The following is a 12,166-nucleotide window of genomic DNA, read 5'->3' on the forward strand; positions in this document are numbered from 1 at the left end:
CAATTATTGATATTAGCTCTTGTACTCTGATTTAAAATCTGCGTTACCTGCACACATTTACATTAAGTGTCAGCGCTGGATTTGGATCAGCATATTATCAAAATGCCAACCAACAACCACCCACTGAAGCCGCTCTCAAAGCTCAATAGCAGCGCATTAGCATGAAAATAGTGAGCCGCACAATCGGCTGTATAGCAATGAGGGACAATTCGTTCGTTTTCTGAACAAGAGGTTCTTCATTTAATGGTACGTTGGATAGAGTGGGATTTAGGATAAAGGTGGCAATGCCAACCTTCTCTGGCTCAGTCTCACAGCTACTACATTATGGAGTACTGAAAGTTTACCCCCAACAGCACAGTTTCTTTAGTTTATGTGGCTAACAAAGGCGTACAAGGAAGTGTGTATGAGCCAGATTCATCACCAACAAAACACATCAAGCAAAACTAGGCTGTGTGATGCTGTTTTATCCCTAACTCTACCCTACTCTAACCCCAACTTTATCACTAACCCTGCTCCTACCTTACCCTACTCTAACCCTAACCCTGCTATAACCCTACTCTTACTCTAACCCTACTCTTACTCTAACCCTACCTTTTCTAACCCTACTCTAACCCTAAACCTTACCCTACCCTACTTTAACCCTAACCCTACTCTAACCCTAACCCTATTTCAACCCTAACCCTACTCAACTCTACTCCAACCCTAACTCTACTCCAACCCTAACCCTACCCTACTCTAACCCTAACCCTACTCTAACCCTAACCTTACTCCAACACTAACCCTACTCTAACCCTAGCCCTACTCCAACCCTAACCTTACTCTAACCCTAACCCTACTCCAACCCTAACCCTACTCTAACCCTAACCCTACTCTAACCCTACTTTAACCCTAACTCTACTCTAACCCTAACCCTACTCTAACTCTGACCCTACTTCAACCCTAAACCTGTTTTAACTCTTAACAGTGCAGTTTTATCTTTTCCTCTAATATTATTTACCTTAAACACAAGTGCTTAGTTAAATCAGTATTTATTAATATATAAAAGCTAGTATGTCTAAAATACAAATGTTTAGTAGCCCCACATTTAATTTATTGTCTTTAGCCAGCCAGTAATGTTTAAAAATATGAAAGAAACACACTTCCCTCTGCATCTGAGTCTTAATTAATGTCACACAGATTTAATGTGGTTTAAGACACAGCATGATTTATTTAAAAAAAAATACAAAAACACATAAACAAGATTTATTTCTTGACAAAACTCAAATCAGATGCACCCATCATGTAAGTCAGTTCTTTCTAGTAATCAAATTTACAATAATCAGCCAGGATTTGTGTCTTGTCCTGCGCCAATCCAGTCTCGTTCTCCACAGAGTTCATTCACGGAGTTCATTCACCATGTGCCTGACTCTTCTCTGCTCATTTTAAAAATAATGTAAAAAATTATGGTCCTTGAGAGATTTTATTTATGTAACAGCTGTACGCTGATGCTGCTGCAGCACTTGGCGGCGCTGTGGAAGACGGGCAGGATGAAGATGTCCATGACGCTGCTCCATAGTGTCTTCAACCACCCCGTGTTAATGAACACCACCTTTACACACGGAGTGAAGAACCTAGAGAACGTGAGGGGAGAAGCCGTGTCAATCCCATCTTGAGAGATTTTGTGTTCCTAAAATGTGATGTATCAGTAATTAAACGTACCAGATGTGAAGGCAGCTGAGCAAAGCAAAGATCACACCAGTGATGATGGAGAAGGGTACGGCGAGAAGCAGCGTGATGATGCGGTAGAACCAAACACGGGCTACCTCAAACAACGTGGTGCTCCAGATCCAAACCCGATCTCCACTTCTCACCGATACCGGCTCAGCTATCACATCCTCAAAACTCACCTGAAAGATGTAAATTCAACACATTGTGTAAAACAATTCCATTTATTTAAGAAACCCATATTATTCGTGCAAAATCAATTAACCATCTTTACATTAGTACCCACTCTGCTGTCCCAAAACCTAATTTGCATGTTGCAAACTAAAAGCTGTCTAAAGGACTTCATTACCACTAGAATCTATAGAACTAAGCTTATGAAATAAACATCGTGTGAATCAGCTCGTCCTGCTCAATAGCCACCCATTAGCATTTGAACGTAGGCTGTATAATCAGAGTGTGAAAAATAATGAAGGTTGTCTAAATAATTAGAGCTTTTATTTGAAGAACGCTTCAGCCGCTAATGATGTGGAGCATCTTTCAGCGATCCATTCTTTTGACTCATCGGTGCAATATTGAGATAAGCTTGTAGAGACGTATCCAAATAATAAGTTATAAATAATATAAATTTATTAATTAATAATAAATTATTAATAATAAATCCATTATAAAGATGCTGAATTAAAAATTGCAGTTTTTGTTTTCACTTCATCATTCTGGCTGAAGTATAGACTGAGGAATAAAATATCAATTATATTCATTTAAAATCACAACACATTAAAATACGCAAGAATTGAAGGGGTCTGAATACTTTCCAAGTCCAAAATACACTGCCCAGTGTTTCCCAGTGGAACCAGACTCAAGCTAGTTTGAGTCAAACTAGTTTCCCAGTGCAACCCTGAAGGTATTTGTGTATAAGTAAAAACTATACACATTAAGAATCATGCTTAAAATTTGTAATATTATTAATTAAGGGGGCACTTAAAGGTGTCCAAGACAGGAGTGCACTCTGGACAGAGCGTCAATCCATTACAGGATTCACCAGTTCACCTACTCATACCTAGGGATCTACCTGTGTAATGTGGCCAGTTTACAGAAGGCTGTTGATTGCTTTGCGATCTAGCAGAGAGTACCACAGTGATCTATAGATAAGTGTATTTATTTTATTGTTTTAACAGTTTTACCTCACTGGTATCCAAAGTGTCCCAAACCTCATCCCATCATACTAAATCAAATGAATATCCTATCAGCTGCATCTTTTTGACCTGGCATGTGTTTTGGTGGTTACACAGTAGCACCAATGCCAATTAATTTAGTACTTTGAGTGTTAGAGATGATTTACAGCTTTACAGTAGAGCTAGGAAGTTATTTCGGTGTGATACTATTACTGTTCTCCTGCTATAAATGATCGGTACGGAACACTTGTCCCTCTATCTCACTCAGTGCAGCAGCTGGGACCTTTAACGACGGAGGGGAAACACAGTTCTCGAGAGAGAAACGAATCAGTAACACATCAATACCAGACACTGGGGGATGTCTGGCTGTCTTTTTGACCGGGACGTGTTCATTATATCATTGTATTGATATTGGTTTCGTTCCTGAACTTTTGACTGACTGAATCTAATCTATCACATCTAAGCACAAGACAGAATCTATAGCAGAGCACCACACACTCACACACTCGTCTGTTTACCCGCTCACAGCTACAGTGGGCAATCCACCTTCTTCATGTTCAGTAAAGGTGTAAAGAAGCCTTATCTTTAAAGGAAACCACCATTATGTGAGATAATTATGCCATTCAAGGGCAACGACCAGAGATGAGGATAAAACCCAGGTCCCAGGGACTTAATTGATGACCCAACCCAAATCAGGATGAAGCGAATATTGAAAATGATTTAATACATTTTGAGAAATGTGCAGTCTGGTATGGTATGGATTCTATATTAACTCATGATTTCTTAGTTTTTTGTGTTTGTGTTGCCTCAGACTCACATCAAATTTTGATAAAAAACAGCTCATGTAGCATCTCATTGACTTTGAGAGCCAGATTTAATCTTAGATCTAAGTTTAGTCAGTATGGATTCTCCACTGAGGTCCACCTTTATGACTAGACCTGTAACCCCGGACCTACCCGCTTGCAGAATTACCTTGAGGCATTCGTTAATCTGGCGCGGGTCTCTCTCGTTGATTAACGGCCTGGTGTCGCTCTGTGTCGAGGCCTCTTCCTCCTCTTCCTCCATCACCGTCTCCAGCTGGGTCTTCCACGGCTGCTCCTCCTCGCTGTCCTGGCTGTCCTCGTCGTCCCCGAGGTCGATCTCCGTCTCAGCCGCGGGCGTACTCTGCATCATGGTGAACACGAAAAGACTCCGGATCACGGTCGCTGGCTGTAGAACCGAGTGGAGAGCAGCGGCGGTCGTGTTGCTGCAGAGCAGAGCCGGGGTTTAAAGGATATTTTGGGAAAGTGACCGTGCTCTTACAAGAATTCCCCATGGGAAGAACTGCACCCCTCTGGATAGATGAGCTATAAATAATGCCAGATGGGCCACCACTTGTTAAATTCGGCCAGAGTAACTGGAGACACATATACTACATACTACTAGAGCAGAGTTCGTCTCAATAATGCCTCCAATTTTGCATTAAATAATGTAAATATCTGTACGTTAATAGATCTATAGATATACAGACAGACAGATGGATATGCGGGTACAATATGTTGCATTAATAATTCCTTGCTAACACAAGCAGTAGTAGCCTAGTGGTTAAGGTCCTGGTCTAGTAATCAGAGAGTTGCTGGTTCAAACCCTACCGCTGCCAGGTTGCCACTGTTGGGCCCTTGAGCAAGGCCCTTATCCCTCAATTTCTCAGACTGTATACTGTAAGTCGCTTCGGATAAAAGTGTCCGCTAAATGCCTGGAGCCTTTCAAAGATTTTCAATGGGCACAAGGCACACAGTATTACACCAGTCCATCACAGGGCACACACACACACACACACACACACACACACATTTACCTATAGGGCAATTCAGTCTCCAGTTAACCTGACTGCATGTTTTTGGACTGTGGGAGGAAACCGGAGCTCCCGTAGGAAACCCACGCAGATATGGGGAGAACATGCAAACTCTGCACAGAAAGGACCCGGACCGCCCCACCCAGGACCTTCTTGCTGTGACTACTTCCAAACCGATAAATTAAAAATTTTCTTAGATTACAAGAATCTTAGCTCCTGAAATGACTTTTATTTGAGAGATAAATGATTTTACTTTTTTACAGCTCTGCATCAAACTTCATTAAGGAAAAAACCTGCAGTAATTGACAGTAATAACAGGACTAAAGTACAGCAGCCTGATGTGTTGAGGGCCGCAAATTGTCCACAAGCCACAGAAAAGAAATAGCAGTTTAATTACGATGCTACAAAGAGGCTTCGTGCATTAAAGCACCGTGTGCTGATACTGTGACAGCGTACGTCACTGAAACAAATCCATTACGCACTCAGTTGTTGATGAATGGATGATATATTAGTGGCAGCCTGTCTGCTTTTTATAATTAGATTGAAAAACTTAAAAATGTCTCTATTATTCACTTTACAGATTTTGCTTTTTACACCCCCCCTCCCAAAAAAGATCAGTACCTGCATGTGTGGTAATAAAAGCTTCTAATAAGCTATCGGTCTCTCTGTGTTGCTCCGAGTGAGAAGCGGCCTCCCTTTTTGAGCCGTTCTTCAAAAGATAACCTCACATATGAGCCTTGAAATCAGAATCAAAAATTAAACAACCCCGAGATGTCTTAAATCCTATTAAGTATTAATAGGTTAAAATAAAATAAACGCCGATATAGGCCGGTTTGATCACTACTGTTAGTGTAAAATCTGCACATTTATAAGTGCACACTAGTACGTCCAGTCTATAGTGTGTTTAAATTTAGTGAGGCTTGGGTCACGGCAGTGACCGGTTAGGTAAAATAGGGAATAAAACAAACAAACTAGAAAAGAACTAGACGTGAGCGAGAACAGTTAATGACGATGGTACACATGACACTTCTGAGTCTGAGTGCTGCTTTTAGTTACTGTGGTATATGAAGCAGCTAATGGACTCAGTGCCACAGTGGCAGATGGCAGTGTTTGTGTGTGTGTGTGTGTGTGTGTGTGTGTGTTAAAGCTAGCTAATTTTACCTTTTGGTGTAACTGAAGTGAACTGAACAAATTATTCGATGTTAGATGGACAGATGAGTTACAGTGCGGGATTTACAAGCATATAGCAGATAATTTGGACTTTGGGGGGGGGGGAATAATGCTGGCATATACTACAGCTAATCGCTAATCACTATAGTCAGAGCACAGAGTGGAACTTTCAGTATAAAACATTTCCATCTTTAAATTCTTAATGATCTATATAATAACACCCAAAAGTTTCAGAACGTACGAGGATTATTTTACGTAGATTTAACATTAGCAGAGAGTTAACCAGACAGCTAGTCTTACTAACATTCGTATAGCATAGCATTAGCATACAGTTAAGAGAATACTAGCTAGTATAGCATAGCATTAGCATTGCAGCCCTGTTCCTGATTAATAATGAATAAATAATGAATAATGACCACTGTTAAATGTGATACATTTTTTTACTAATGTAGTGATGCCACCTTCATGATGGAAGCTCTGGTGAGGGCTAGTGTTACGTAGAAACTGTCATGTTTGCACTGTGATAATTCCTTTGAACAAAAAGCACACTTTATACTTATACTTAAATAAAAGAGGTTTATTTGTTTTAATTCAGAGTCATTAAAAATGCAACAGGCACTTACAGGAGATTCTTTACATGCCTTCACACACAAGAGAGAGCGATTCTGAATGAATACAATGTGCTGCTTGGCAGCGTGGTGTAAATAAATCGTTGTGGTGGACGGTTAGACCAAACAAAGACACCCTGTATAACACCGTATAGAAAACTGTAGTGAATCACAGACTGCAGCACATTTCTGTGGAGTGGACGAGGCTTTTATTTAGCATTAGTGTGGGATTAGTGTGTACAGTGGATTAAAGTAAAATAAAGAGAAATGAAAGGATACAGAGCATGAAATTACTACTGAAGGTAGTCTGGAGACTCCGTAAAACAGCTTTTTGCATTACAATATAAATCATTTAAAATAAACAGATTCATTAAGTTAAATTAATACTATGTTAAACACGTCTTTTTTTCTCTAAACAATATAAAACAACATATATAATAATATACTGTACTGTTGTATTGTACAATGTGATATAAGACAAACCATTAAGCAATAAACTCCAAGTTGTATGAAAGACTGTAGTAAAATCAGTCACCTGTCAAATTATATATACAAACTGATATAATAAGAGAGAGAGAGAGAGAGAGAGAGAGAGAGAGAGAGAGATAATTTGATTTGATGGTTAGTAATCACTGTATTTAAGGTGCTTCTTAAAGGCAGGTTGTGATAAATAATGAAATTATTGTGGAAAATCTGTCAGAAAAATTTAACCTGACAGCCCTGAGTATCTGAGGTTCAATTTAACCTGAAATCTGACCTTAATATCAGATTTTTTTCACATATCTGATGAATAAATAATACCAGATCATTACAGATAGTTCTAGTCATTGTGTCATTTCACTGCCAAATTAAACCAAATTAAACAAAAGGGAAGGAACTTCTGGTTGAGGAGAGCCTAGACTGACACACGCCCCCTCCGACAAGTGTGCAGTAGCCGTCTGCATCTTTTCACCTGCAGGGGGCGAGTTCATATGCGGATCAGCTTTGTGTCCGGAGAGACACATGCCATTGTTCAACCAGCAGAGGTCGTAATTGTGTCAGTTATGAGGTCCCGTCCGGCATTTCCCACCCTGTATGAACAACAGCCAACAGCCGGATGGCAAAGCTGAGATTCGACCGATGAGTTCGAAATCCCAGCTCTGTTGTGCTAGCGTGTTTTACCACCAGGAACTTTTTAACAAATGATCACAAGCCCATAACAAGTCTACACACAAAGTGGATCCGAACCAGATTTAAACAGTTTAATGTACACGTTGTTTTATCTGATTGATTTGATTAGACCAACTTTTGGTGTCTGAGGATTCGCTGAAACTGTAGGAATTCAGAAATCTCTGACAAAATGTATTCCTAAAAATGTAAATCTAGTACCTTAGTGTCGGATTTATATCAGATTTTAAGGATTTACTTTTCTGAATGCAGTAATGATTCAGTAATAATAAAAAAGCCATTTACATTATACATTTCAGATCTGATGATAAAATATTTGACAGTTTTGCTTTGATCACAACATGAATCCTATTGAAACACTTCAGATCTAAATCTAATGTAAACATCTCAGACTGTATTTCATGTACTGATTCTGACCTGATTAGAATCTTCTGATTTGAGGAATAATAAACTAAGTGAGCTCCTCAGGAATCTGTCCCGGTATCCTGACCCCGGTCTGGTCCAGTGTGTGTCTGGGCGTCCCGGTGTTGTAGCTGCTGTGGGTCGCGTCCACTGAGCTGCTGTGCTTCAGGAAGTGCAGGAAGTCCTCGTGGGCCGAAGCGTTGTGCCTGGACGGTGCGGGTCTTGCTGGTCTGGTTGGCGAGCGGCAGCAGCAGCACATCGTCTTACACACTTCCTCACGGATCTGCCGGTTCAGTAATCCGTAGAAGAATGGATTCGCCGCGAACGAGGAGTACGCCAGCCATGTGACCGGGCCCTCGGCCTCGTCCGCCGTACTTTGTGTGGCGCTCAGCGACAAGTGCAAGTGAAAGGCAAAATACGGCAGCCAACAGAGGACGAACTGCCCCACGATGACGGCCAGAGTGAGCGCCGCTTTACCGCCCACCAGTACCCGCCTGGGCCTGCGGGCAACCTGCGTCCCAGTCCCTCTCCTGGTGCTGGAGCTGCTGGTGATTATGGTGGTCTGGCTGTTGACAGAGTCGGATCGCCGCTTCGGATGAGGCGTCGTGGGCACCCAGCTGGGCAGAGGCCCCCTGTGCCGCGCGGCCATGTGCGCCACCTTGTAGACGTTGGCGTATACGGCTAGAATGATGGCGGCTGGCACACAGAAGCACAGCACACAGAAGATAATGGCGAAAACGCGCCGATGCCCGCTGTGACTCCAGTGCAGGGAGCAATGTGCGGCGGCAATAGCGCTGTGGTGCCGATAACCGGGCCAGCCGAACACAGTCGCCAATCCAAGGACAGCGGACGCCAACCAGACCAGAACCATCATTGCGGCAGCGATGCGCGGGGTCATGTTGGCCTCGTAGCGCATGGGGTGGACAATGTAGTAGTAGCGCTCCACGCTGATCGCCGTCACAGTGAAGATGCAGGCCGAGATCAGGAAGGCGTTGAGAAAGACGTAGAGACGGCACTCCAGAGGCGAGAAGAGGACGCCAGCGAATATCGGCGAGCCACAGACGATCGCAAGGGGCATCAGGAGCGCGGCACAGAGCACGTCCACGCCACACAGGTGCCACACGAAGCTGTACTTCCGCAGGTGAGACGTCTTCAGCACAACGACCAGCACAACCAGGTTAGCCAGGAGAGCGATGGTGTTTAGTGTCACCATGGCTGTCAGGCCCATGGCGTCCCGCAGACGAGACTGTGGGTTGGACATGGTGCCCAGCTGCATGCTGGGAGGAGGGTGCACGTGGACGCCATGTTCCAGCGAGTGGTTGAGCTGTGTTCCGTTCAGGCTGATGGTCTGTTGGGGTTCAGGCGCCTCCATCTTCTGCGGTCGGATCTACACAGCCTCGGTCAGAGTCTCAGACCCGCCCATCGTCCACCAGGCGGGATACTGGGGTCAGATCTGTTAATAAAATAATAGTTTGTGACTATTAAGGCTTTAAGTCATCCAAGTCATTTTAAACACTATATGACCAAAAGTATCTGGACATCGGACAAAGAGATTTTTGGACAGCACATTCCTCCAAAATCACGGGCATTAATAAGAAGATGCCCCACTTCCTTTGCTTCTATTATGGCCTTCATGCCTTTGAGAAGGCTTTGATCGTTTCCAAGACCAGAGTGCCCTTAACAATTTAAAAATGGAAGAAGCTTGGCACAACCTTGAACCTTCTTAAAGTTGGATTAAACAACCAGACAAGGTCAGGAAGACACTCGGGTTCGAATATCAGCAGTGCAGTCGGCCAGTCGGGCATCTGTACAGACATGCTTGGATATGTACTGTGACAGGATATTATCTAAGCAATTGAGGGTTAAGGGCTTTGCTTAAGGGCCCAACAGTGGCAGCCTGGCAGTGGTGGGGCTTGAACCAGTGACCCTTCCATTACTAGTACAGTATATTAACCACTAGACTACAACTGCTCTATTATGGGGGCAATGGTTGCTCAGTGGTAAAGTGACTTGGCTAGTGATCAGAAGGTCTCTGGTTCAAGCTCCTCCACCACCAAGGTGTCACTGTTGGACCCCTGAGCAAGGCTCTTAATCCTAAATTGCTCTGATTGTTTGCATGGGTTTTTTCTGGGAGCTCCGGTTTCCTCCCACAGTACAAAGTCGTGCAAGTGAGATGAATTGAAGACACTAAATTGTCCATGACTGTGTTTGACATTGAACTTGTGAACTGATGAATCTTGTGTAATGAGTAACTACCGTTTCTGTCATGAATGTAACCAAATTGTGTAAAATACGAAGTTAAAATCCTAATAAATAAATAAATGCCATGAACGTAAACAAGGTAAGTAAGAACCCAACTGTCACTCTGAAGGAGCATCTCGCTGCACTTCATAAATTAGGTCTTTATGACAACAGTTGGACAGAACACCAAGCACTACGTGAGACGAAAATCACCACCGCAAATCACCGGAGTGATCACCCAAAGGTGAAACGTGGTGGCGGCGCGAGGTTTGATTAGAGGAAATTACTCATAACGACGTCTCCTTTTCCCCGTTGTTCTTTTTCTCGTGTTTTGGTAGCGCGTGCTGTCTGACTCTTTCTGTCTCTCTCTGCTTCTCTAACCTTTTGATGAGGAGGATAATGAGGCGGCTTGTTGTGCTGCAGCTGCGTGAAGCTTTATGCCCTGAAGAATACAAACCCGAAGGAAACCCACACAGACACGGCTAGAACATGCAAACTCCACACAGAAAGGACCCGGACGCTATTCCTGGGGATCAAACCAAGGACCTTCTTGCTGTGAGGTGACAGTGCTACCCACTGTGCCACCGTGCCATGCCCTCAGATCATTTAAGACATGAAATAATAAAAAAAGTAATAAGCCACTAATAATAAACCACTACAATGCGCTTGTGACCTGTTGTGGATGTCACCACATGAGCTTTAATATCACTTGACAAACTGTTGTCAATAAAAACAAACGGCCGCTCAGGTGGTGCAGAGGTAAATACACACGCTGGAACCAGAGCTGGGATCTCAAATACATGGTATCGAATCTCAGCTCTGCCTACCGGCTTAGGCGGGGCGGCCACATGAGCAACGATTGGCCTGTTGTTCAGATATGGGTGGGACTAAGCCGGATGGGGTCTCTCTCTCATGACTGGTGCAATTACGACCTCTGCTGGCTGATTGATGGCGCCTGCACAGATATGAGAAAAGAGTGCTCTCAGGGTGTGTCTCTCCGTACACAGTGCTGAGCTGCACTGCACTCGTCAAAGTGTAGGTGACAAAATGCATACGGCATGCTGCCCACGTGTCCGTGGGGGCGTAGGTTAGCTTCGTTCTCCTCAATCAGAGCGGGGATCGGCATTGGTGGAGAGGAAGCGTGACGCAATCGGGCAATTGGACGCGGAAGAAAAAGGGAGAAAAAGCATAAAGAATATATAGTAAAAAAAAACAAAAACAAAAAAAACTGAAGCTATACATTGGACTATGACTATGCAAGTTGTACCATGCACAGCCAAAGCCATACATCGACAACGTCCAGAAACGCCTCAGACGAGTGATGCACAATAAATATGTTTACAGTTTTAAGAGACATGGCAGATTTTGAATAGATTTGCCATGACAAATGGAATAAACTGGCCAAATCCAGATCTACTGCTTTATTTTGAGTTGATTTCTGGAATCAAGAGTGTTGTCTTTGCCCAAACTGGTGCTGTCTGTTGTGTTGTAATGATATTGGGTAATCAGTGATCAATTTCTGTTAATATTTGATTTTGGGGGATCCACAGGGGTGTATTCGACTCTCGTTTTTGTTTCGTGGATCCCTCTAAATCTGCAGCTGCATGACTCCTGTGTAACCTCCAAGGTTTTATCTTCTAAAGCTGACGATGGCCTCTGATTGGAGGTGATAAAGCTTCCTGTATCTTCTCTATATGATGTTTGACTTCTATGGGTGCTAATGGGTGTTATAAATGCTCGTGTGGCATTATCATGCCGTACTAAATGTCCTGGTGTTTTTGCAGTTTAATCGGCATGTTGATCTTGATGGATCAGACGAGGATTTGCCTCTACGCCCCGTCAGTCCTTTCATAAATACTCCCCGAGGT

The 12,166-nt window shown here is 43.2% G+C and overlaps 2 protein-coding genes across 2 annotated transcripts; both read right to left on the bottom strand.

Moving 5' to 3' along the window:
- Positions 1–1,200: 1,200 nt before the first annotated feature.
- Positions 1,201–4,049, bottom strand: cav4a (caveolin 4a). The gene is made up of 3 exons (XM_062986965.1): positions 3,849–4,049; positions 1,699–1,886; positions 1,201–1,610 (listed from the first exon to the last, which is right to left on the bottom strand). Exons 1-3 carry the CDS (start codon positions 4,047–4,049, stop codon positions 1,460–1,462), a joined length of 540 nt encoding a protein of 179 aa, XP_062843035.1. The 3' UTR covers positions 1,201–1,459.
- Positions 4,050–8,045: 3,996 nt separating this feature from the next.
- si:ch211-213o11.11 (probable G-protein coupled receptor) lies at positions 8,046–9,494 on the bottom strand. The gene has a single exon (XM_062987004.1). It carries the CDS (start codon positions 9,427–9,429, stop codon positions 8,107–8,109), a length of 1,323 nt encoding a protein of 440 aa, XP_062843074.1. The 5' UTR covers positions 9,430–9,494; the 3' UTR covers positions 8,046–8,106.
- Between the last annotated feature and the right edge of the window lie 2,672 nt (positions 9,495–12,166).

This window comes from Trichomycterus rosablanca, chromosome 24, assembly GCF_030014385.1.
Source record: "Trichomycterus rosablanca isolate fTriRos1 chromosome 24, fTriRos1.hap1, whole genome shotgun sequence".
Lineage (NCBI taxonomy): Eukaryota > Metazoa > Chordata > Actinopteri > Siluriformes > Trichomycteridae > Trichomycterus > Trichomycterus rosablanca.

Bases quoted from the DNA above. Each gene is read 5' to 3' on its own strand.
- cav4a (XM_062986965.1), bottom strand. From the start codon at position 4,049: ATGATGCAGAGTACGCCCGCGGCTGAGACGGAGATCGACCTCGGGGAC. The intron at 1,887-3,848 runs GTAATTCTGCAA...TACATCTTTCAG, and splicing joins AGATTAACGAATGCCTCAAG to GTGAGTTTTGAGGATGTGAT. The intron at 1,611-1,698 runs GTACGTTTAATT...CACGTTCTCTAG, and splicing joins CTCAGCTGCCTTCACATCTG to GTTCTTCACTCCGTGTGTAA.
- si:ch211-213o11.11 (XM_062987004.1), bottom strand. From the start codon at position 9,429: ATGGAGGCGCCTGAACCCCAACAGACCATCAGCCTGAACGGAACACAG.